The 25,570-nt window shown below is 50.6% G+C and overlaps 1 protein-coding gene across 4 annotated transcripts in view; it reads right to left on the reverse strand.

Moving 5' to 3' along the window:
* Positions 1-6,081: 6,081 nt before the first annotated feature.
* Positions 6,082-25,570, reverse strand: part of HIF3A (hypoxia inducible factor 3 subunit alpha) — a 63,767-nt gene continuing 44,278 nt past the window's right edge. For all 4 annotated transcript variants that reach the window (XM_083515833.1, XM_083515835.1, XM_083515834.1 and 1 more), the window contains exons 9-15: positions 22,715-22,875; positions 22,360-22,601; positions 20,564-20,659; positions 17,032-17,414; positions 15,343-15,454; positions 14,189-14,294; positions 6,082-12,959 (exon numbers count right to left, since the gene is read on the reverse strand). In XM_083515833.1, coding sequence (XP_083371959.1) covers positions 12,808-12,959; positions 14,189-14,294; positions 15,343-15,454; positions 17,032-17,414; positions 20,564-20,659; positions 22,360-22,601; positions 22,715-22,875 — 1,252 coding nt within the window. In that variant the 3' untranslated portion in view covers positions 6,082-12,807. The remainder of the gene's footprint in view (positions 12,960-14,188; positions 14,295-15,342; positions 15,455-17,031; positions 17,415-20,563; positions 20,660-22,359; positions 22,602-22,714; positions 22,876-25,570) is intronic.

Raw genomic sequence — 25,570 nt, forward strand, 5'->3', positions numbered from 1 at the left:
AATGACTGGCAGAATCCGAGACCAGGAAGAAGAGTCGGTGAAAGAAGACTGGAAGAAATTCAAAGACTACTTACAGAAACATTGTAAAATTAATGAATGTCAGAAGGATGTTGGATAGAAACTAAGCGGTTTCCAGCTGTAATGCTTTAAGAGATATGAAAAAAAAGAGGTTTTACAAATGGGTAAAAGTTTAATGGTAAGGATTTGCTGAACTAACAAATCGAACTGGAATACAAAGAAGGGAGGTATGAGGAGGTCCGAGGAAATAAGTGTATGGAAGTTAGGTTATTGAAAATTAATGTGTGTTTTTAACTGTTTTTTTATTTTGTATGTTTATTTTTCTTTTTTCTTGTTATATCTTAAAAACTTTTAATAAATATCTTTTTAAAATAAATAAATAAATAATAATAATAATCACATTGTTTATTGCTTTCATTTTATGGATCGATGGGTCTTGTTAGATAGTAAAACTCATGTTAAAATATGGCTGTTTTAGGGGTTGTTTATAAAAGTCTGGAACGGATTATTTAGTTTTGCATTACTTACTATGGGAAAGTGCAGCTTGGTTTTGGACTTCTGGAATGGATTAAGTTTGAGAACCAAGGTACCACTGCATAGCTGTCACATAGATGAGGGAACGAGCTTGTCTCCTCCTCCTCTGGAGGGTAGGACTCGAACCCATGGCTTCAAGTTACAAGAAAGGAGATTGCGACTCAACACCAGGAAGAACATTCTGACAGTAAGAGTCTCCCTCGGGAGGTTGTGGACTCTCCTTCCTTGGAGATTTTTGAGCAGAGGTTGGATGGCCGTCTGTCATGGATGCTTTAGTTGAGATTCCTTCATTGCAGGGGGTTGGACTAGCCAACAGTGTGACGCGGCAGCTAAAAAAGCCAATGCAATTCTGGGCTGCATCAATAGGAGTATAGCATCTAGAGCAAGGGAAGTAATAGTGCCACTGTATTCTGCTCTGGTCAGACCTCACCTGGAGTACTGTGTCCAGTTCTGGGCACCACAGTTCAAGAAGGACACTGACCAACTGGAACGTGTCCAGAGGAGGGCAACCAAAATGGTCAAAGACCTGGAAACGATGCCTTATGAGGAACGGCTAAGGGAGCTGGGCATGTTTAGCCTGGAGAAGAGGAGGTTAAGGGGTAATATGATAGCCATGTTCAAATATATAAAAGGATGTCATATAGAGGAGGGAGAAAGGTTGTTTTCTGCTGCTCCAGAGAAGCGGACACAGAGCAATGGATCCAAACTACAAGAAAGAAGATTCCACCTAAACATTAGGAAGTGGAACAGTAAGAGCTGTTCGAGAGTGGAATTTGCTGCCAAGGAGTGTGGTGGAGTCTCCTCCTTTGGAGGTCTTTAAGCAGAGGCTTGACAACCATATGTCAGGAGTGCTCTGATGGTGTTTCCTGCTTGGCAGGGGGTTGGACTCGATGGCCCTTGTGGTCTCTTCCAACTCTAGGATTCTATGACCACAGGGGTCCCTTCCAACTCTACAATTCTATAGTTCCTTAGAAGAACCTGTTTCAAAAGAGTACTGGCTGGGTTGCATGCTGCAGCCAGACACTCTCAAGGGCAGGATCAACCCCCCAACCCCCACTGCATTCAATGACAGTTGCTCTGGCTCTGTCTCCAATGACCCAGTGACTCATTTCCCTTCCGCTGCCTTCCCAGAGCAGGATTTAGATCTGAGCCAGACACGAGCCGTGCAGGCACAGAATGTCAAAGCAGACTTCCACAGAGTCCCGCACACCAGCCCCGCCTCAAAGGGCTGGCGACGGCTTCTGCATCTGTTTATGGTAACGTCATACTTGGAAAATTATGCCTCCTCCTCCTAGCGTGTGCTATGTTTTGAAAACTGGTGGAATATGGGATAGACGGTGAGAATGCCATATGTTTAACCACAAATCCTACCCCCGCCCTGTTTTTAACTATATCTATTTTGTGAATTAAAATCAGAGCTTGGCAAACTGGCTCCTGTAAAAGGCTTTCACTGGTGCCCAATTACAGATAGGTAGCCATGTTGGTCTGCCATAGTCAAAATAAAAAAAATTCCTTCCAGTAGCACCTTAAAGACCAACTAAGTTAGTTCTTGGTATGAGCTTTCGTGTGCATGCACACTTCTTCAGATACACTGAAACAGAAGTTGCCAGATCCGTCTATATAGTGAGAAGGTGGGGAGGGGTATTACTCAGAAGGGTGGTGGGAATGGGAGATTGGCAGATAGCTGAGATGAGCCTGTAGACGACTCTTAACGACTGCAATAGGTCTTACAGGAAAAGGCAAGGGGCAAGAAGGTGAAAAATGGCTTAAGTCATGTATAATGAGATAAGAATCCAATGTCGTTGTTCAGACCAGGTCTCTCCATGGTTTTAAGTTTGGTAATGAGTTGCCCAAGTAAAAGCTATCTGTCTGTCTGTCTGTCTGTCTGTCTGTCTATCTATCCATCCACACACACACCTATATGTACAGTGGACGCTTGGGTTGTGAACGTGATCCGTGGGGGAAGCACGTTCACAACCCGCAGCGCAGTGTCTGCGCAGGTGCGGGTTGCGATTCGGTGCTTCTGCACATGCGCCAAACCCGATTTAGCGCTTCTGCACATGCGCGAAACCCGGAAATAACCCGTTCTGGTACTTCCGGGTTCGGTGTGGTGCGCAACCCGAAATTGCACAACCCAAAGTGTTTGTAACCCGAGGTATGACTGTACAGTACAGTCAAACCTCGGGTTGAAGTCGCTTCAACTTAAGCCTTTTTGGGTTGTGCTCCGTGGTGACCAGGAAGTAACAGAGTGCGCTACTTCCGGGTTTCGCCACTCGCGCATGTGCAGACGCTCAAAATGACATCACGCGCATGTACGGAGGCGGTGAATCGCGACCTGCGCAGACGTGGGTTGTGTTCGCTTCAGGATGCGAACGGGGCTCCGGAACGGATCCTGTTCGCATCCAGAGGTACCACTGTATGTATGCAAGTATCCAGTCCTCCTAGAAAGTTATGGAGCAAAATGTGCCGGCAGCTTTTAAGTTTAACTGGCAAGCGTATTTTTGGTACTCTTTCTTTTTTATTATTATTAAAGATTTTCTTGATTTACAAAAATGTTTGCAATGTCTCTCTCGTATTTCTTTTTCCCATGTAACATTTTTACAAATCAGTTTCATTTGTTGAGACATTGGGAAGAAAAGGGGGAAAGAGGTGGAGGGGGGAAAAGATGGCTGGAGGTAGGGTCGGGTGACAATGTTTCTATTTTACTTACTAAATGGAGGGTTTGGTGTCAGCGTTGCTTGTACAGGTTCATTGTTGTTCGCTTGTGTTCCTTTTTGGTACTCTCTCTGTGCTGAGGAATGTTTCCTGTTGCTACTAGACGGCAACACCTTTAATGTGTGCACATAAAACCAATACAGTGGTACCTCAAGTTACATACGCTTCAGGTTACAGACTCCGCTAACCCAGAAATAGTGCTTCAGGTTAAGAACTTTGCTTCAGGATAAGAACAGAAATTGGGCTCCGGCGGCGCAACAGCAGCAGGAGGCCCCATTAGCTAAAGTGGTACCTCAGGTTAAGAACAATTTCAGGTTAAGTACGGACCTCCGGAACTTATTAAGTACTTAACCCGAGGTACCACTGTATTGTGTGATCCCAGGTTCCACACAGTGGGGATCAGGAGGGCACAGTTGACTTCTCGCAGTAAGTGTAAGGTCGTCAGGGATGGTTCTCTCTTAATTTTGTGTTATGCCCACATACGCAACCAGCAGCCACAGTGTGTTATGCCTCATCCCCATTCCAGCAATTTTGTGACTGGCACCCCATAACTCTCAAAATGTGCCCAAAGGTTGGTGGACTTCCATTTCTACGATCCGGCCTTTCGATCAAACGATCTCTAAGGTACTTGCAACAGATTTTATGCAGTACTAAACAATCAACTTGTATCTTGCTTGCTATTAGTGCAGAATTTGAGAAAAAGCAAGCAAATGAATTCTTTAGTTCTACGCTGTTAAAATGTTGAAAAAGTTAAAACGATTTCATTCTTCTTTCACTTTTTATGATTCAATGCACACAGGGACCTGCGATCTCGATCACACACAGTCTGTAGTCCGCTGGCGGTAGGAGTACAATATGGGCATGTCTTTCAGTTAACATCTTACATTAAAAACCTGGCAGTACCAAACTATCGAAGGCTTTTCACCAAAGCCAGACTAAACGTTTTTCCCTCTGCAGTGTTGGATGGCAGGTTGAGAGGAGTTCCCTACCAGGACAGACTTTGCTCGTGTGCTCAAGACATTGATTCCATAAAACATATTTTGTTGCATTGTGCAAAATATGAGCAAGCCAGGGCTGAACTGATACAACCCTTGCTGGTACCTTTCCTGGGAAAATCAGAGGCTCACTATGTCAGGTTCCTATTGGAAGACCGGACAAATGCTAGAACATTCGCAGTGGCAAAGTTATTATCGGTGGTTGCAAGAACCAATGATCCCTATATTCTGAACAAAATGCTTGTTTAACCTGGAGGTAGGCTGTATGAATTGTGTATTGCTTTGTAACGATTTGTTGGGTCTCTGGACCGTAATAAAGGTTGTTGTTTTATGATTCATATCATATACTACTTACGATGGGTCTTCTTCCAAGCTATTAAAAACTGCAAGACTGACACTCTGATCGTTTGTTTTCACAGCACATGTACCTGTTCAGAAATGCTGAATTTAGCCAAGAGACAGAGCGTCCTTAGCCGGCAACAACTTGAAATCACGAATGTGAACTGCTCAATTGTAATTCATGGAAACTAAGGGTAAACACTATCAATTGCAGATTGGACCAGGATAACAGATTCTTATCACACTCCCATGGCTTAATTGGCTTGCCAGATGGCTGTGATATCAAAGATTCTGCGAATGATCACTATCTAAATGTACTCTCTGCATTTCATTTCACTCCCTCGCCATTCCCAATCCACACCTGCCCAAAAAACAATGTGTGTGCCAGCAAGCCAGGATAACACTGATGTACTGTAGTCTACAAAAGCTGGTACCATAACAAAGAAGTCTTTTAAAGTACAGCTACATTCTTGGCTGTTGTCCCCCCCCCCCCCTGAAATAGAGACCCCCTCTGGAAATAATTTAAAGGGGTCATCATAGTTATAGAATCATAGAGTTGGAAGAGACCACAAGGGCCATTGAGTCCAACCCCCTGCCAAGCAGGAAACACCATCAGAGCACTCCTGACATATGGTTGTCAAGCCTCTGCTTAAAGACCTCCAAAGTAGGAGACTCCACCACACTCCTTGGCAGCAAATTCCACTGTCGAACAGCTCTTACTGTCAGGAAGTTCTTCCTAATGTTTAGGTGGAATCTTCTTTCTTGTAGTTTGGATCCATTGCTCCGTGTCCGCTTCTCTGGAGCAGCAGAAAACAACCTTTCTCCCTCCTCTATGTGACATCCTTTTCTATATTTGAACATGGCTATCATATCACCCCTTAACCTCCTCTTCTCCAGGCTAAACATGCCCAGCTCCCTTAGCCGTTCCTCATAAGGCATTGTTTCCAGGCCTTTGACCATTTTGGTTGCCCTCCTCTGGACACGTTCCAGTTTGTCAGTGTCCTTCTTGAACTGTGGTGCCCAGAACTGGACACAGGACTCCAGGTGAGGTCTGACCAGAGCAGAATACAGTGGCACTATTACTTCCCTTGATCTAGATGCTATACTCCTATAGATGCAGCCCAGAATTGCATTGGCTTTTTTAGCTGCCGCGTCACACTGTTGGCTCATGTCAAGTTTGTGGTCAACCAAGACTCCTAGATCCTTACGAAAGTGTCTGAAGTGTAAATATGAGAAGCTGTTTAGCGCACGTCTAAAATGACATCCCAAAAAATGCTAATCCAAATTTTCCCGTGTGGCTGGTTGCGAAGTTTTGGGGTTTTATGGGCCAATTCTTTAATGGGTCATGACCCAGACCCATCACTCTCAACCTGCCCCCCTCCCCCTTGAAGCGGCTTGCTCAACTGGCACTCGTCCCTTATCATTCGGTAAACCTTTTTTTGTGTGTGGGGGGAAAAAAAGACACACAGAGACTGTCCTCTATGTTACCAGACGTATTTTATGTTTCACAACAGCGATAGATACAGACGAGGCAGGGGGCAAATCTGATCCCGCCACAGAGAGGGGAAAAATTAACCACACACAAGGGTAGAGGGAACAATATATAGATTTCTTCTTTTCTTAAAAAAAAATTATATATAAACAAATCCCCAAAGCCTTTTCAGACGCTGAAGCCTGCTACGATGTGCTCCCCTCTGAAGGACCTCTTCCTACACCCCTTTGTCATAGCCAGTCGGCACTTCCAGGAATAGGCTTGAGTACCGATTTCATGGCCCACGCAGACTGACCTGCCAGTCAGCGGCGGGTTCCTTCTGGGTTATCACCGTGCCTCGAAAAATGCCAGACTGACCGCTTCCCGCCCAAGAGCAGCAGAGACTCATTGGGAGTGGCACCGCTCAGTTCTCCGGCCCCAGGAAAAGCCGCCTCGGTTTTGGCGTAAAGTCAAAGCTTGCTGGCATTCTCAACCCCGGAGGATGTGTTTTGTAGCCGGCTTTAAGTTCTACTAAATGGACAGACCCGAGTATGGTTAACAACGGATTCAATCCCAGGTAAAGGAGTTTTAAGCACCGTAGGCCTCAGTTTTCAAGTCTGCAAGGCCCTGACCTTATCAAAGATTTCAGTTCTGCGATTCCCCTCACCACCACCCGAAAGCTCTCTTCCTTCAGGGAATCCTCTCCACGTTGCCCATGATTCTGGTTCCACGTTCCAAGGCACGCGATCAACGCCACGCACGGCCCCGGTCAGAACTCGTGGGCCTCGTTATCGCCAAAGCTGAACCAAGTGTGCCTTAGAAGAGGCGCGCTATGCGCTCCTGGTGCAGGGGGGCGGTCAGTACTGGCAGGCAGGTTTTCTTTCAGGACGGCTTGTCCTCTTATTAGGTCTCTCTTGAGGGGCCTTTCAGAAGGCGGTTCCTCAGGAGACAGTTTGAACGCCACTGAATTTTCCATTCCGTGCTGGCCGGCTTTGACAAACGCTGGGGGCAGGGAGCAATGTGCGTGTGTAGGCATGGGGAGGAGAGGCGGTTGTGTCTCTTGCAGAAGTGTGCATTTCGCGGTAAAACGCGGCGGCTTCTCCTTCGAGGGTTTCCCGGCAAGATGGCTGGGCCCACGCACACCACGACTGGCCACGGGGAGGGCGCCGCTGTGCGGCCCGGAAACCAGCGCAACAGTTACAGGGAGGGAGGGAAGGGGGCCACAGCCTCTGAGCGGCCCAGCCGCCCCTTCCGCGAAGCGGAGGGGTGGAGCACCGGGGCCTCTCCAGCGGTTCTGCAGCTGCCGCTGGAGACAGGGCGTGGCGGTCTTTGGGTACGGGGTCGCCTTCATCGGGCTGCACGGCGGCAGCGATGGGACGGTTCGGCGAGAGCACACACTTCCTGGCTGAGGGGTGGCCAGGACTGGACCCTGAAAAGGCGCTGGTGGCGTTGAGTTACACAGAAGGCAGAATTCGAGCACGAGCCGCCTCGTCCTGTCCCGGCCCTGCAATCGCAGTTGAGTTACAGGGCATCATACGAAGCTGCCCTAGCATTACCAACACTGGCTGGCAGCTTCCTCCTGCATGCAGTTTCCCCATGCTGCAACCTGCAGGCACGTCCCTGGCGACCTGCCGAAATTCTGCTTTCTGCGCAGGCTTTAAAGCCTCGCCGGCTCTTTGGCTGGCAGCTGCCTGGCAAAACCCCCTTGAGTGTGTGTGCGTGAGACACAGACGGAGGGACAAGGAAGTGAGCTGAGCACCACGGCAATTGGGTATGGCTACCCGTTGCCAATACGAGGTCAGAGAGCTGAGTGAGGGCGGAGGAGCCGGGCTTGCAGCCATCGCAGGTGGAAGGGAGGCGTGAAGAGAGAGCACCATGGCCACAGTGTGGCCTTCAAAGAACCACCGCCGGGGACGGGACGTCACAGCTTTTGCGTGTATAGTTTAGCACCTCATGCGTGGTCCGCATGGCACGTCCCCGGGGGAAGAAGGGGGTGGCCCGGGTCTGCCGCGCCAGGAATGCCACTGAGTGGGCGAGAGAAGCCGCCCTGTAGGAAAACGACAGCGGATTGGGGATTGAGGTTTTGTGGAACGAGTGCTGGTCACAGGAACGAAAGAGACACAACCCCTCTTGCCCCCCTTTCTTTTTCCCCCCTTCCCTCTACAAAAGTAGCAGGACTTGTTAAAATTCAAAGGAGGGGGCAGAGGGCGCAGCGCCAGGCTTTGGGGGCGGACGAGGAAATTAAAAATAACAGCTACAACCCTATCAGAACGACGACATTAATCATAATAAAAAGGGTGGTGCCATAGTCGTTTCACCAAAGTCTCTTGGAAAAAAGGAACACAATGAAAACAGGTTAAGGGAGGGAGGGGGAAATGACGACGGGTCAGGAATCAGAAGAACAACAATTAGAACCATCGCAATAATTAAAAGGAGAAAAGATAGACGCAACATCCTGTGTTCTTCACCCGGCTTGGGAATTCTATTGTTCTGTGCGTGTGGTCAACTGCGGCTTTCGGAGAAAAGAGCTGCCTGGGCCAAACGTGGCCCGTCGTTGTGAGATTGCGCATGCTTGTGTGCAGGTATCGGTGCGTTTTGTGTCTCTCTACACGTGTGTGTGTATGCGATATCTATGTATATACGTGTGCGTGTGTGTCTCTGTGTGTGCGTTTTGCTCGCAATGAAATTGAACAGTCTGCGTTATTAGATCTCAATGCCTTACGTCTGCATCTCCTACCCAGATCTCCACTCCTGCCACGCCAACCTCCCTGCTTGGAAGTTGGCGTGAGGTTTGTACGCAGGGGGAGGAAGGGGTGTTTGGGAACAGGGAGGCAGTTGTGTAGGGGGCGTTTTCCTCCCCAACCGCCTCTTTCCCCTTGCTCGGGGGGCAGGGGTGGGGGGCAGGCCCGGGGGAAACGGCAGCCCGTTTCCCCCACCCCCCATTCTCCCCGTGCCACTCACGGTTGCCCTCACCAACGCGGAAGATATCGGAGAGGGTTGCGTGTTTCGTTTTTTCCCTCTCCCCACCCCCGTATGATGTGTGTGTTTATCTACGTTATCGAACGCTCGCTCTTTTTTTTTGGTGCTGGTGTAACGAGAAGGCACAGGTGAATGGCGGACGAGGCAAAAGTGGTTTCAAGGGCAGCTATTCGTCCCGCTCAGACTGCAATTCTCAATGCGGCTCGTCAAGAAAAGAAAGAGAGAGAGAGAGAGAAAGAGAGAGAGAGGAAGAGAGAGCACTCTTTTGACTCCCCACCCGCCTTGGCGACAAGGGTCCCGATCCTGGCATCGCAGGCGTTCTTGCAACCCAGTGGGGTGGAAGCAGGGGCCCCTGCCAAATACTTGCCAGTTTCTCTGTCTAAATCAAACTTTCTGAATTAACCCCTACCCCTCCGCCTCTTCCTGGGGTGGGTCAGTGAAAGATCTGCATGCAGAGGCTGACCCCAGGGGACCCGCTATGTCCCAAATCTCCTTTCCCTCTCTGTAGGGCAGGGGTCGGCAAGGTCTACCTTGCCTGGGCCGGTTTACTCCAGTGGAGATCCCTCCATGGGCTGGATCGCGCCCGCAATTTTCAGCATCTGCGCAGACGCGATTTCCAGCGTCTGTGCATGTGCAGACGTGATTTGCGGCACTGTGAAAGCAAGTCTCTGTGGTGCGCCAGTTTAGCGCAGCGCGCGGGGACTCGCCGAGCGGGCGGCTCGGTTCGTGGGCCAGTTAAATGATGCTTGTGGCCCACGGACCTTAGGTTGCTGCCCCCTGTTGTAGGACCTCCAGCCCACTCCTACCTCTGAGTGGGCTCCCAGTATTTGCTCTGGGATCTTGAAGGAATGAGGCATGCAGCAGAAAGAGAAGGGAAAGCTTTTTTTTTTGGGGGGGGGTGTCGAGAGAGCGGCTCTCTCCCTGGAAAACTGCTACGCCCTCAGCCGAGTCAGGCTGTGAGCCAGGCTGGCATACACAAACACACACGTACAGACACAGACGGCCGTGCGAAACACTGACTTGCACGGCCTCCTACGCTCCTGTTTTCACATCCGAGGGCTCTGGACTGCAGGGACGGGGAAGTGAGCTGCAGTGATTAAGCCTGGCTTGGGACCGGGTCTAAAACCCAATTAAAATAAAAAAACCAGACACAAAACTCCTAAAAGTTGTGGTTAAAGTAACGGCGTCAAGGGCTAAGCAACTGAATTGCCAGGGGTTTTTTAAAAAGAAAAAAGAAAGAAAGAAGGAAAAGAGGTTTTTGTTTTTAAATTGGAGACTACTGGGAAAATTTTCCCACCACACGGGCTTTCAACTAGGCGGCCGCCAGCATTCCTGTGGGAAAAGGGTTCCTGTGATTTTAAGAATGGTGTCGATGGGGGGAATCACAGCTAGTGAGGCTTCCCCGACCGGTCAAGGGTTAAGGAAGCTGCACCTGCCAATATTCTCTTTTCTGGGTAATAATTAAAGAGGCAGAGGAAGCCCCATCCCTCCTAAAATGTTTAGCAACCCTACTATGAGCGCCAGCTAACACTACGTTGGCCTTTTATACCAAAAGGGTATAAAAGAGGTAAGGCAATTCAATCTTAGGCGACGTTTGCTAGTGCAGGAATTATGCAAGGTTTCGAGTTACGCAGAACTCTTCCTCTTTGGGCAGAATGGAAATGTAGCTCATTTTTAAGCGCGAAAACAGGGAAAATTGGTGGCGAATGCGAGCGTTTGCGTCGCTTCAAGTCACGGGGTTTTGCAAGTCTTACCGCAAAACTTCTGCCTTATTTTATTTTTCGCAGCAGCCAAGAATGACCGACCTTTCCATGCTGACAGCGCATGATGCAACTAAGCTGCAATCCTAGGCATGCTAACCCAGAAGCAAAGTAAGCCCAGTGAGCACCATGGGGGCTTACTTCTGAGTAAACGTGCAAGATCAGGCTGTTTTTTAAAAAAAGCAAGAGTGAAGGGTGGAATCTCAATCCTGTACACAGCTACTCAGAAGTTAAGTCTCAACGTGTAAACGCGTTCAGGATCAGGGGGCAAAAAAAACACGAGAAAGAGGGAGGTTTCCTCTTTCAAATGTCCTTTTTCCGCCCTGTTTTAAGTAGAACTTATTGGCAAAAATGCCATTTCCTGGCAACCTATATTTAGGCTGATTGCAGTTCAAATTTACTTTGTTTAAGAACCAATCTGATCTTTGTGGCGAGTTCCCAATCCTATTTTTTTCTACAATAGGTCAGCCTCCCCACCCCATTTCAAATTGAGGAACTTTCCAAAGATTGTCTTTAAAAGTTTCAAGATTGTGAAAGCAACATCTAGGCTCCTTAAACTTTCCTTTTAGAATTTCAAAATCACCATCCACTGCCCAGCTACCTGTGGCTATTGTGAGGTTAAAAACCTACCTTTTTCGGTGCCAAGGTTTGTGAGAGTGGGGTGGAGGATGGGGAGGGGAGTGGCCTGCACATATCTCACCCATTTTTAGGATTCAAGAAACTCCCCCCACCCACCCAAAAAAGCAACCCAACCACCCCTAAATAGTGACAAAGTGCGGGGGGGGGGAGGAGGAAGGACTTCTTAAAAATTAGAAATATATCTGGTGAGGCAGGAGCAAGATATAGAATCCCATCTCTTTTTTGAAGAAAAAAAAAAGGTTTTTTGTTTGTTTTTAAGGAGAAAATATTTCTCTGCTCCCTGTACAATACGTTCAAGTTTTTAGACCTTTTAAAACTTGTGGTCGCTTGACCACCAGAAACATTTCGGCCTCTTTTTATAAGCGTAAACAGACCGTAAAAGCGGGTCAAAAAATTCGGCCAGAGCACCATGGTTACCTTCCTCTCCTCTGGGAGAAATCCATTTCCATCTCTTTTAAGGTTTGGACCACTTCCAAGGGAAAAAATCAGTCCGGACGACTGGAAACAAGGGGGCCGGGGGCGCTTGAATAACACCCAAAACTTTCTTCTCCAGTAGTGCTCGCCAGAGAGGCAACAGCAGTGATTCGGCTGCTCCCTCCCTAAGTCTTGGCGGTGCAAGAGCAAGCCCAGTGCCGCCCAACCCTAAAGTTTGCCTCGTGTTTGGGTGGTCCCAGTTCCTTCTGGAATGGGTGAACTGGTGTTGGAAGCCAGCAGGAGGGTCACAGCGGAGGGGCGGCTTCCTTCCCATTCAGGCGTCGCCCTGCCTCCCTCATTTCTCAGGGGAGAGTGACACCCCCATCTCCAACCCCTGACCACCCCTTCGCCCCGACTCTCCTCTCAATTTTGGGGATTTGACAGAACGGAGTCTTCCCGCGTGAAGGCTTAATATGGGCCCCCCAACTCCTTTCCTTCCACCCCACTTCTGCTTCCCATCTCAGGAAAAGAGGATACATAAGCACCAATATTTGGGGAGGGGGAGCTGGTTTGTAGTGGGGGGGGGGAGACAGTCCCTATGAACGCAGGCTCCTAAATTCGGCTAAGCCTTCCTCCCTCGCCGTCTCCGGAGGGGAGAGGCTGCCCGATGAGGACAGGACTGAGGTAGGAAGAATTCAAAGGACGCCGGCGGAGATTTGGGGGTGGGGGAGGCAAAGAGAGAGAGAGAGAGAGCAGGGCGTTTGGGTGGGGTGGGGGGACGGTTGGAAGAGGAGGAGGGGAGGGAAAGGAGGGGCCCCCTCCCCTCCTCTGCCTCTCATGGGTGATTTCGGGTGGGGTTTGGTTCTGTTTTCGTCCCATCTGCGGAGAAGGAGTGTGGCGTGAAGGTTTTGCGGCGGCAGCGGCGGCAGGGGGGGCCCCCACCTCAGGTGGCCTGGTCCAGTTCCACCAGCAGCTCCTCCCCCAGCTGGAAATGCTGCCCACTCTGCACAGAGGCCTCGTCCTCGCCGTCAAACAGGGCCAGCTGAGAGAGGGCTGGTCCGTCCACCACAAATGGCAACATGTCCCCCAGGAGGCCTGGAGAGAAAGGAGGGAGACCCAGACAGGGAGAGAGAAAAGGCCAGGAGTCAGGAGAGAGGAGGGCGATTTTTGTCCGTTTGGGAGGCACCCGGCCCACGCGCCCCCCCCCTCAGCGCAAGGGTATCCGCTCACCAAACTCCCCTCCCCCCTTTCCAAATCTGCTCTGGAGGGTTGGAGGAACCCCCAGAACAGATTTAGGGGGGCATGAGGGGGGAGGAGAAGAGAGAAAGTCACGATGTGCAAACGGAAACCCTAGTGATGATACAACCCGTTGTTGTTTTTAAAAAGATGTGGTCTTCGGAAGGTACAGTGGTGCCCCGCAAGACGAATGCCTCGCAAGACGAAAAACCCGCTAGACGAAAGGGTTTTCCGTTTTTCGATGCACTTCGCAAGACGAATTTCCCTATGGGCTTACTTCGCAAAACGAAAAAGTTTTGCGAGTCTTGCGATTTTTTTCGCTCCCCCCCTTTTTCTAAGCCGCTAATAGCCTTTTAGCCGCTAAGCCGCTAAGCCTTTAATAGCCACTAAACCGCTAATAGTGCTAATCCCCTAATCCGCTAATAGGGTTGCTTCGCAAGACGAAAAAACCGCTAGATGAAGAGACTCGCGGAACGGATTAATTTCGTCTTGTGAGGCACCACTGTATTGGGGTGCAGACTTGAATGAAATAATAATAATAATTTATTTATATCCCGCCCTCCCCAGCCGAAGCCGGGCTCAGGGCGGCTATCAACAATAAAATAGTACAACATTCTAAAATCATTTCATTATAAAATTAATTCAACTCAAATTGATGGCAACCATTGGGCTAAAGTTCTGTGAAGTTTGCCAAAGGAGGGAGTCAGGCTGTGCCCTGACCAAAGGCCTGGTGGAAAAGCTCTGTCTTGCAGGCCCTGTGGAAAGATGTCAAGTCTCACAGGGCCCTAGTCTCTTGTGAAAGTGCGTTCCACCAGATCGGGGCCAATGCCGAAAAAGCCCTGGCTCTGGTTGAGGCCAGCCTAACCTCCCTGTGGCCCGGGACCTTCAGGATGTTTTTGTTTGAAGACCGCAAGTTCCTCTGTGGGACATACATATTGGGGGGCCTAAGTAAGCGCCACCCACGTAATCGACTGCAGGATGTGGGGTGCGCCCATCATTTGAATGGCAGTGCCTGTCAACTTTGGGAGAGCCCGGCCCCCCCTCAAATATTTTATTGCTTCACCCCATCAGAATTGCACAATACTCACCCATCGGCTCCTCCAGCGACAGAAGCTTCTTGCCCAGGGACACACTGCCCCCGAAACCCCGCTCGGACCTGGCATCCAAGCATTCTTCCACACTCAGCAGGAAACCCTGGGGGAGGGGGGCACAGGAAGCTTGGGTCAAACCAGGCCACTGGTCCATCTGGGTTGGCAGGCAGGTGGGCGGGAGGTCCACCTGCCGACCACATGGTGTTACCGTGGCATCATGTAAAAAGTGCTTTGAAATCCCAGAACTGGGTCTTCAAAGCACCTTGGAAGGGACCCCCCAACTTTCGCAGAGGGGTCCATGGATCCCCTTGCTGAAACAGTGGTGTAAAAATCCTCTGCTTCAGCTGATGCACCCCTGATTTTGAGAGGAGTGTGTCTCAGAATTGCATGCACAAAGGAAGAGCATGTTCCCAACCCCTTCTACTTAACAGGGGATCCTATGCAGCTGATAAACGAGGGTCTGATTGCGCGCTGCTGTTCACTGCTGGGACCAGAGAACCACAGCCAACACAGGATTTAAGCCTGCCATAACATCTAATGGAGAGGACACAGGTGGTGCTGTGGGTTAAACCACAGAGCCTAGGACTTGCCGATCAGAAGGTCGGCGGTTCGGATCACCGCGACGGGGTGAGCTCCCGTTGCTCGGTCCCTGCTCATGCCAACCTAGCAGTTCGAAAGCATCTCCAAGTGCAAGTAGATAAATAGGTACCACTCCAGTGGGAAGGTAAACGGCGTTTCCGTGCGCTGCTCTGGTTCGCCAGAAGCGGCTTAGTCATGCTGGCCACATGACCCGGAAGCTGTACGCCGGCTCCCTCAGCCAATAAAGCGAGATGAGCGCCGCAACCCCAGAGTCGGCCACAACTGGACCTTATGGTGAGGGGTCCCTTTACCTTTACACACCTAACGGACAACGTCAAAAGTGACTCTTCCAGGGTTTCAGGCAGTGGATCTCTCCCAGCCCCACCTTGAGAGGCCGGGGGTTGAACGGAGGACCTTCTACATGCCTAGCAGACGTCCTGCCACCCAGCCACAGAAAGGAAAGAGGTTCCTCGCAAGGGAGCCTCCTGTGATCTGGGCAGGAGGGAGCTTTGGCGGAAATGGATTGGAAGAGGCTTCCCTCCCTCCTATGGAGGGGTGATTTCAGCACCTACCAGGCTAAGGGAGGGCATCAGGAAGCCATCGGGCTCCAGGCCACGGGTGCGCTTAGGGAGCCCTGCCTCCAGGAAGACATCTCTCTCTTCCTCCACACTCAGCTCCCGGGCCCTGTTGGGTGAACAGCAGAAGGAGGTGGGAGAAAGAAGACGATATGAAATTATGCCCAGACAAAATTACCTATGTATTTATTTATTCATTCATACATACCCCACCTTTTTTTATGGGATGTGGGTGGCGCTGTGGGTTAAACCACAGAGCCTAGGACTTGCCGATCAGAATGTCGGCGGTTCGAATCCCTGTGATGGGCTGAGCTCCCGTTGCTCGGTCCCTGCTCCTGCCAACCTAGCAGTTCGAAAGCACGTCAAAGTGCAGGTAGATAAATAGGTACCGCTCCGGCGGGAAGGTAAATGGCGTTTCCGTGCGCTGCTCTGGTTCGCCAGAAGCGGCTGAGTCATGCTGGCCACATGACCCGGAAGCTGCACGCCAGTTCCCTCGGCCAGTAAAGCGGCATGAGCGCCGCAACCCCAGAGTTGGCCACGACTAGACTTAAATGTTCAGGGGTCCCTTTACCTTTACCCCACCTTTTTCCCTGGCAGAACTCAAGGTGGCTCACAGATAAAAATAGGATGTAGCGCGGGCACAAAGAACAGGACTTTAAAACTATAATCCAACATCCTCCCCCCCCCTTTTTTACTTAATTTTTAAATTATGTAAAAACGAGGTGGTCAGATAAGTATTAATGCTAAAACACTGCCAGAAACTGAGGCCTACATTTAAAGCAAAATGACACCACCCCTAAACAGGCATGGCTTTCCCCCAAAGAATTCTGGGAGCTGTAGTTTGTTAAGGATGCGGGAACTCCCTTTTGGATTGAGTTTACGCAGAATAATTTGGATTGAGAATATATTAGGTTACTAACAATCATGTGTGTATTAGAATGATACGAATATACACATCTGTATATTCACGCATGGCAATGTATTTTTTCTTTCATTCTCACTTTTTTCTTTCTCCCCCCCATCTTTTCATAAATGAAATTCTCTTAATAAACTAAAAAAGATTTTTTTAAAAAAAGGGGGGATGTGGAAAGTTGTCAAAGTGGTTTAACGATCAACCTCTCTTCACACTGAACTCTAGTTCTGAGAGTGGAATAAGGGTGTCGGTTTTATTATTTCTGCTCCCAATTTACCATTTCACTTGCAAGCCGCCCCGGGGGGGGGGGGGACAGGGGGAAGCATTTCACTTTTTATTTAAAAATTGCTATATAAAAGCCAACCCTCCCTTTACCTCATGGGTAGGCAAACTAAGGCCCGTGGGTTGGATGTGGCCCAATCGCCTTCTCAATCCGGCCCACGGATGGTCCGGGAATCAGGATGTTTTTACATGAGTAGAATGTGTCCTTTTATTTAAAATGCATCTCTGTTTTATTTGTGGGGCCTGCCTGGTGTTTTTGCATGAGTAAAATGTGTGCTTTTATTTCAAATGCATCTCTGGGTTATTTGTGGGGCCTGCCTGGTGTTTTTGCATGAGTAAAATGTGGCCTTTTATTTCAAATGCATCTCTGGGTTATTTGTGGGGCATAGCAATTCATTCATACCCCCCCAAAATATAGTCCGGCCCCCCACAAGGTCTGAGGGACAGTGGACTGGCCCCCTGCTGAAAACGTTTGCTGAGCCCTGCCTTACCTCTTCCTCCCACCCACGGAGGCTGCCTGGCCATTTTGACCGCTCCCATCCTGCACGGCCTGGATCTTGACGGACGCCACCATCTCCACCACTTGCTCTGCCCCGCATGGGGGGCTCCCTGGGGGCTGGGCAGGGCGGGGGTGGCTCAGGCTGGTGTCGCTGCCCCAGCGGGGGAGAGTGGTCTGCTCGGGTGGGCGGGGGGAGACTCCGTGGAAGCTTCTGGAGCGAGGCCGCGGGGGTGGCGAGGTTGGCCGGGTCCCCGGCCCCGGGACGCCGCCCCGTTTCTCGGCCAGCCAGGGCGGGTGGTCGGTGCTGCTGAGCTGGAAATCGTCGTCCATCGAGATGTACGGGGCCAGCATCTCCAGGTCCAGGCCTTCGTAGTCCTGCAGGGGGCGGCAGAGAGCTGTCAGCGACAATGGGAACGTTGGCGGGGGGGAAAGCTCAGAAGAGGCTTGTGGAAATTCACATTCTCAAGAAGCAAAATGTCCTTTGATGAGCTCCCAGCTTCGCTGGCAGACACAGCTATGCCAAGGGAAGTTTAATGGCGGCTGGACCAAGGCTGTGCACTGCTGCGCATGACACCAGATAATAAGAAAATAATACCAATAGAAAACTCAGGGAAAGCATCAGTGGGGACCAGAGACTTCATCAGCTTGTCAAGGATGCCAAATGATGGTGCCGGCCTCATAGATTCCATTTTTTAAAAGAAAACACAACATTCCTAAATTGACAGGTACTATAGAATTTAGGGGAGCAGGGAGAACAAATATTCTAAAAAATAAAATAAAACACGTCAGTGTTTTTTTAAAATAATTGTTTAGGGATACAGTCATACCTCGGGTTGAATATGCTTCATGTTGAGCGCGTTCGAGTTGCGCTCCGCGGCAACCTGAAAGTAACGGAGCACGTTACTTCTGGGCTTCGCCGTTCGTGCATGCGCAGACGCTCAAAGTGACGTCACGCGCATGAACAGAAGCAGCGAAAAGCAACGTGTGCGTGTGCAGACGTGCCGTCACTAGTTACGTTTGGTTCTGGATGCGAACGGGGCTCCGGAACAGATCCCGTTCGCATCACGAGGTACCACTGTAATTTTGCAAGGAAAAAAATTATTTTGTACAGTACAGTCATACCTCGTGTTAAGTTGGGTTCATGTTGCGTCTTTTCAGCAACTTCCAGGTTTCGCCGCGCATGCGTGTGCAGAAGCGTTCTGCATGCTTTGCACATGCACAGAAGCGCTCTATCGCGCCGCATGTGCGCGCAGAAGCGGCACTCTAGCTACAGACTTTTTGGGGTGCAAATGGCACCCCGGAACCGATCAAGTCCGTTACTAGAGGTACCACTGTACATAAAAATTGTACAGATTTTATATTTGCTATATTGCATTTGTTTTTTGTAAGCAACTTAGAGACTTTGTTAAGAGGGATATAAATATATGAGCTATTTATTTTATTTTTTTAAGTAAATCCTGTGACACCATTAAAGGCCAACTGGTTGAGGCGGCAAAGCTCTGTGCCAACCTTCGCCATCCTGATGCCCTCCAGTTGTTTTGGACTACAACTCCCATCAGCCCTCAGCTGACCTAAAGCATGGCTTCCGTGTCAGTGAATGAACCGCACCTCTTCTCCATCTGTCTCCTCAAGAGGAGGAGAGTTTCCCTTTCAAGTGCAAACTTGGGGAACTGAAATGCATGCTAATTGGAGTTAGTGAAAACAAACCAGGATAATCAAACCATAAGGCGATATCTTGGGTTTGTTTCCTCCCACTAAATCACAGTTCCCTGAGTTCATACATAGCAGAAAGCTGTGGTTTTCGTCAGAAGTGGAACCGGAAGCTTTCACAACCCTTCTCTCGCTCGCGAAGGAAGGAGAGGGAAGGGGCACAGAACAAGAATGAGGTGCCAGCTCCCACCAGCATGGCCAGCAGTCAGGAATGAGGGGAGCTGCGGCCCAACATCCCCGGCACCCATCTAAGTCATGTTTTAAGTCACCTAAGCATAAGGGACGTGGGTGGCGCTGTGGGTTAAACCACAGAGCCTAGGACTTGCCGATCAGAAGGTTGGCGGTTTGAACCCCCGCGACGGGGTGAGCTCCTGTTGCTCGGTCCCTGCTCCTGCCAACCTAGCAGTTCGAAAGCACGTCAAAGTGCAAGTAGATAAATAGGTACCGCTCTGGCGGGAAGGTAAACGGCGCTTCCGTGCGCTGCTCTGGTTCGCCAGAAGCGGCTTAGTTATTTATGCTGGCCACATGACCCAGAAGCTGTACGCCAGCTCCCTCGGCCAATAAAGCGAGAGGAGCGCCGCAACCCCAGAGTCGGCCGCGACTGGACCTAATGGTCAGGGGTCCCTTTACCTTTAAGCATAAAGGAAGCCATTTCTATGTTCCATGCACATGCTGTTGGCACTGAACCAATGCTGAAATACTTGAAGCATGTGGCACTCAGGACCCTGTGTACCTTGAATGTGACTTCTGCTACCTGTGTACATGTGGCTTTTTCTTCTTGTTGCTTCGCAGCAACTGCTTTATTGTGTTGGCTACTGGAAGCCTGCTCCCTCCCTGATGACGTAAGGCTCCCACTCTGGCTTGTGACATTTCAATAACTTTAAGGGCTAGAAACTTGGCTTGTAAAAACAAAATGAACGCTGGCATTTGAAGCTCAGTGAGTTCAGTACCAAACTGAATGAACACGCATGGGAATGGACCTTAGTACTCGGTTGGTCACTGTTGAGGGGCCTGGTAGGAATTTTTCCACTGGGCAAATTGGCACCAGCCACTTGGTTTTCGCCTACCTCGTAGCAAACCGTCACAACTTTCTTGGTATTGGTGTTAGGCATTGGTATTGTTCTGTAGATGGAAGAGGGGAGGTAGCGCCATTGCCTGCCCCGCATATTGAAGGGTAGTCCGATAAAGGATTCCGGGGGCGTGGCCCTGTCCGAAGCCTGGGGAGGTGAGGGCCTAAGGCGCGCCCCCTATCGGTGACCCCGGAGGAATTCCTAGTTGATGTGCATCAGCAGGACTCCCCTTACTGGTGGTTAACCCTTCCCAGACTTCAAGCGGATGGGCTGAAGTCGGATGTAGTCGGTTAGGACCAATGCCTAAGCCAATACCGCTCACCACCTGTAATCAATAAATTTGTGGCCTTATTTAGCCCATTAACCTTAATAATTTTGTCATGTGTCATTATTTCCACGGGGGGTGGGAACTCGCCACGCAATGGACCTGAGCACTCTCTGTCCGAGGCTGGGAGCCCCCAAAGCAGAGGAGGAGTTTGGATTTGATATCCCGCTTTATCACTACCCGAAGGAGTCTCAAAGCGGCTGACATTCTCCTTTCCCTTCCTCCCCCACAACAAACACTCTGTGAGGTGAGTGGGGCTGAGAGACTTCAGAGAAGTGTGACTGGCCCAAGGTCACCCAGCAGCTGCATGTGGAGGAGCGGAGACGCGAACCCGGTTCCCCAGATTACGAGTCTACCGCTCTTAACCAGTACACCACACTGGCTCTCACTAGCAGAGAGCCTTCCCTGCCCAATGATACCTGCAGGGCCGTCTCCATTGACTGGGTCTCCTTGCTGGAAGCGAAGAGCTTCTGCACGTTCTCCATGTCAAAAAGCAGCTCTTCTGGCAGCTCGACCTGGAGGGGGAAACAAAAGCAAAACATTGGCGAAGATGCTCTTGCTTTGCCAATGTTTCTAGGATCAAGCCCCCGACAGTTCCAAGTGCGGATCTCAAACAGAGTAGAGTCTCATTTCTTATAAGGGAAACCTGATCTGTTGTCATCCCATCTGTCTTGAGACACACAATGCAGTGTGCCTCTGGAGGTGAAGTCACAGCGCAGGGTTTTCTCCCCGGGAAGCCAGGGCAGGCTGTCTGGAGATCCTGGACTGCCCAGATGACAAGACCCTCCTCTCGGCCTCGCTGGGTTGGTCCAAAGCAGCCGTTCTCAACCTGTGGGTCCCCAGATGCTGTTGGACTACAACTCCCATCATCCCTGAGCTCTGGCCTTGCTTGCTAGGGGTGATGGGAGTTGTAGTTCAACAACATCTGGGGACCCACAGGTTGAAAAAGGCTGGTCCAAAGGAATGGGGAGCAAGGCATTTTTCACCAGTTTGGCTACAGGAGTTACCGGAAAGAGGCGTACAAGGCACCCTCCAACCATCTTAGGGACTCTGGAAACCTGATCACAATGTTGGGAACGCACTGTGGGCGCTCTGCTTACAGGGACCGGGTTGGCCACTGCAAGAACAGGATGCTGGTCTAAAAGGGCTTTTGGTCTGATCCTGTCAGGGACCGGACTGAGGATGAATGGTGGCGATCGCCTCCCCCTTCTCCTGTACCTTCCCGAGAAGAGAAGGACAGGATAGATTTACAACGGTGGTTTGCAGAGGGTCACAGCTCGGAGAGGGAAGAGGGGCAAAGCTGGGAAATGGAGGAGCAGAGCATCCCAGACCCCGCTTCTCCCAGAAACTGGCGAGCAGTGAAAGTAGGAGAGCAAAGAGCAAAGAGGCAATTGGCCCTAAGCAGCCACCGTAAGCGGGGTGGTGCTGTTGATGACTGAGAAGGGAAGGGCAGAGGAGATAACTCGGACCAACGCCATTACCCCAAGAGGCAGCATTTCTACGCCTCTCTCTGTGACTATTGAATAAAAGATACTGCTAAGAGCTTCTCGTCTTTTCATTACTGGCAGCAGGCTGTGAGGGAGGGTGATCTGATTCCCTGAAGCCTGACAGATCCAGGGCCATTCCGACGTTCTTAAATGCACAGGCCTGGTCACCCTTGTCATTTGCGCAGTGATACATCCCCATTAGGGACGCAGGTGGCGCTGTGGGTTAAACCACAGAGCCTAGGACTTGCCGATCAGAAGGTTGCGGTTCGAATCCCCGCGATGGGGTGAGCTCCCGTTGCTTGGTCCCTGCTCCTGCCAACCTAGCAGTTCGAAAGCACGTCAAAGTGCAAGTAGATAAATAGGTACCACTCCGGCGGGAAGCTAAACAGTGTTTCCGTGCGCTGCTCTGATTCGCCAGAAGCAGCTTAGTCATGCTGGCCACATGACCCGGAAGCTGTATGCCTGCTCCCTCGGCCAGTAAAGCGAGATGAGCGCCACAACCCCAGAGTCGGTCACGACTGGACCTAATGGTCAGGGGTCCCTTTACCTTTATATCCCCATTCCTTCACCAAATAACCCTCCTCTTCTCCCCCTCCTTGCAGGTGACTCTGTCTCTGCAACACAGCCTCAGAGGCACCTAATCCCCCAGGCAGGCCATGCGCCTGCACTCTAAATTCAACCCACATGGAGAAGAAGGACTCCCTTCCTAAAGTCCACAACCTCCTTACCGGGTTCACTGGGCTCCTGCCTCCAGAAGTGTTCTTGGCAACCGGAGCAGGCTTGGGCGGTGCGGCCGGAGGCCTTGCCCGCAGCGTCCCTGGCGCTTGGCTCTGGGCCCCGGGAGGGTCGAAGATGGGGCCCAGAAGCTTCTGGAGGTCAGGGCTGCAGAAGCGCTTGGGGTCCACCTGCAGCTCCTCTTCGCTGATGTTGGCGGGGCGCAGGAAGGCCAGGACTTTGGGGCCGCGCAGCTCTGGGGAGAGGAAAGAGGGAGCGACGGCATCACAGGTGAGGGTCCGGCTTGTTTCCTGAACTCCCTGCCCCACAGAAAACCTCCCGCCCGTGACTCCCGCCGCCGCTCCATACCAAAGCTGAGGTTGATGATGGTGTCTCCCCCGTTGGCATCCAGGTCGTCAAGGGCCCCGTCGGAGTCCAGCCCCTCGAGGGAGGGCGGGGGCAGCCGGCGGTGCTCCCCCTGCCGCTCGGTCTGCTCCAAGGAGAGTACCAGGCCCATCTCTTCCACCTGGCTGTAAAAAGGGCGTCGAGGCAAGGAGGTTGTGAACCTAAGGATACCAGATGTCCCCGTTTCCCCGGGACAGTCCCTGTATTTACAAATCAGTCCACATAGAAAATTCATTGAAGCTGAAAAGTGTCCCCATTGAAAAAAATCTGGTAACCTTATGTTAACCAAGCACGGCAGGGCCAATGCAACTGGCAGCTACAGATACCTGAGTGGCCAGGGAGAATGTGGTTGCCAATATTTTACATCTCTTTTTCTTCTTCTCTCTCTCTCTCTCTGTGTACCCACGTATCTACGGACCCACGTACCTACGGGACCGCCTCTCCTGGTATGCCCTGCAGAGGACCTTAAGGTCCACAAATGACAACACCTTGGAGGTCCCAGGTTGCGAGGTGGTTAGATTGGTCTCAACTAGGGCCAGGGCCTTTTCAGTACTGGCCCCGACTTGGTGGAACGCTCTGTCACAAGAGACCAGGGCCCTGCGGGACTTGACATCTTTCCGCAGGGCCTGCAAGACAGAGCTGTTCCGCCTGGCCTTTGGTTTGGACTCAGTCTGACCCTTATGTTTCCCTCACCTTATGGTTTTGACTTTTAAAATGAGGCTGCATTTTAAATTGCATTTTAACCTGTATTTTAAATTGGTCCCCCCCCCCAATTATGTTTTTACTGTAATTTTACTGGTGTCAGCCGCCCTGAGCCCAGCTCTGGCCAGGGAGGGCGGGGTATAAATAAAATTATTATTATTATTATTATTATTATTATTATTATTATTATTATTATTACACACACACACACACACACAAAATATTCATATTCATTTCGAATAAAATAAAATAAGGCAGAGGCAAGGCCTGCTACCAAGCAAGGTGGGTGCCTAGCTCAGTGTTTCCCAACCGGTGTTCCGCGGCACACTAGTGTGCCGTGAGACACCGGCTGGTGTGCCGTGGGAGGGAGGCGGGCGAGTCGGGTGGCGAGAGGCGGCGGCGGCGAGGATCCGCGTCGAGCCGGGGGCGGCTCCGCGGTGCTGGTGCCGAGCGGCGGGGCAGCGCGCGCAAAAGGGAGGAGCGGAGGAGGAGGAGGCCGGCATGTCCGGGCAGCAGCAGCAACAGCAGCAGCAGCAACTCCCGGCGACGGCTCCTCCTCCGCCCGCTATCGCCGCCACCACCACAACAGCCGCCGCCGCCTCAGCTGCCCTCGCTCTGCTGCCTCCTCCCACCCCGGCAAGGGGGAGGGAAAAAACTTTCGCTTTTGTGCGTCCCTCCCGGCGTGACGCTGCGCGCTGACGTCACGGGGCGGGGCTTTAATGGTGGTGTGCCGCGAGATTTTTTTCCGGCTAACAGGTGTGCCGTTGCCCAAAAACGTTTGGGAAACACTGGCCTAGCTCTTTGTCTCCTTGCCTTGAGAAGGCCTCTGATGCATAAAGTGGCAGCGGGTGCAGATTAATTCTACTGCCAGGCGGAAGAATAGAAAAAGGGAACGCAGTTGGCATCAAATCAACGACTGAGAAAGTTCCAAACCTCTGCTTTTGCTGAACATGAGCTCCCAGAGCTATCTAGCGATGAGGACACAACTATGGCGTGTGTTGGGGAGCTTTGATTACCAGTTTTGAGGCTGCCGTGTTAAACTGCAGTGGTACCTCGGGTTAAGTACTTAATTCGTTCCGGAGGTCCGTTCTTAACCTGAAACTGTTCTTAACCTGAAGCACCACTTTAGCTAATGGGGCCTCCTGCTCCCGCCGCGCCACCACTGCACGATTTCTGTTCTCATCCTGAAGCAAAGTTCTTAACCCGAGGTACTATTTCTGGGCTAGCGGAGTCTGTAACCTGAAGCATCTGTAACCTGAAACATATGTAACCCAAGGTACCACTGTACAGGTAACTCCCCACTTATGTGGGGTTCACGTTCCGAAGCACCGCGCATTTAAGTGAAATCGCGCACACTGGGAAGGACACAGAAAAAGTCAGCAAGCTACACCTCTGGGAACTCTTGGAAAACCCTTTCAAAAATAACAAAATAATAATAATAATAATAATAATAATAATAATAATAATAATAATTTATTATTTATACCCAGCCCATCTGGCTGGGTTTCCCCAGCCACTCTGGGCGGCTTTCAACAGAATATTAAAATACAATAACCTATTAAACATTAAAAGCTTCCCTAAACAGGGCTGCCTTCAGATGTCTTCTGAAAGTCTGGTAGTTGTTTTTCTCTTTGACATCTGAACACAAGATGAGCGCTTCTGGATCCACCTAGTCCACTCTCCCTGTTTCCAAAAGTGGCCAGACAAGCCCCAACAGAATGTGCACAGGCTCCCAAATGCCGCAAACCCAAAAGTGATTCTTCCAGTTTTGCAAACGTTCTTTCGGAACCCGAGCCTCCAATCAGAAGCCGCGATTTGGTTTTTGAACGTTTTGTAAGCCGGACGGACGTCCGGGACAGATTATGTCCGACTTCCGAGGTACGGCTGTACTTAAAAACTCAACTCACGAACTCCGTGTTGCCCAACACTACTGTTCAGACTGAAAATACAAAATTTCCCTGTCTATAGAGTTGTTGACAAGATCTCCAGGCTACTTCCCCAAAACCAAATTAGGAACAAGGGGGATTCCTTGTGGCTGGTAGCTGATGATAAGCCCCTGGCTTTCTTTCCTCCGAAGAAACATGACACTTGCCACTGAGTAACTTAAAAACAGCACAA

The sequence above is a fragment of the Podarcis liolepis genome (genome assembly GCF_965112155.1).
Source record: "Podarcis liolepis genome assembly, chromosome: 7".
Taxonomy (NCBI): domain Eukaryota; kingdom Metazoa; phylum Chordata; class Lepidosauria; order Squamata; family Lacertidae; genus Podarcis; species Podarcis liolepis.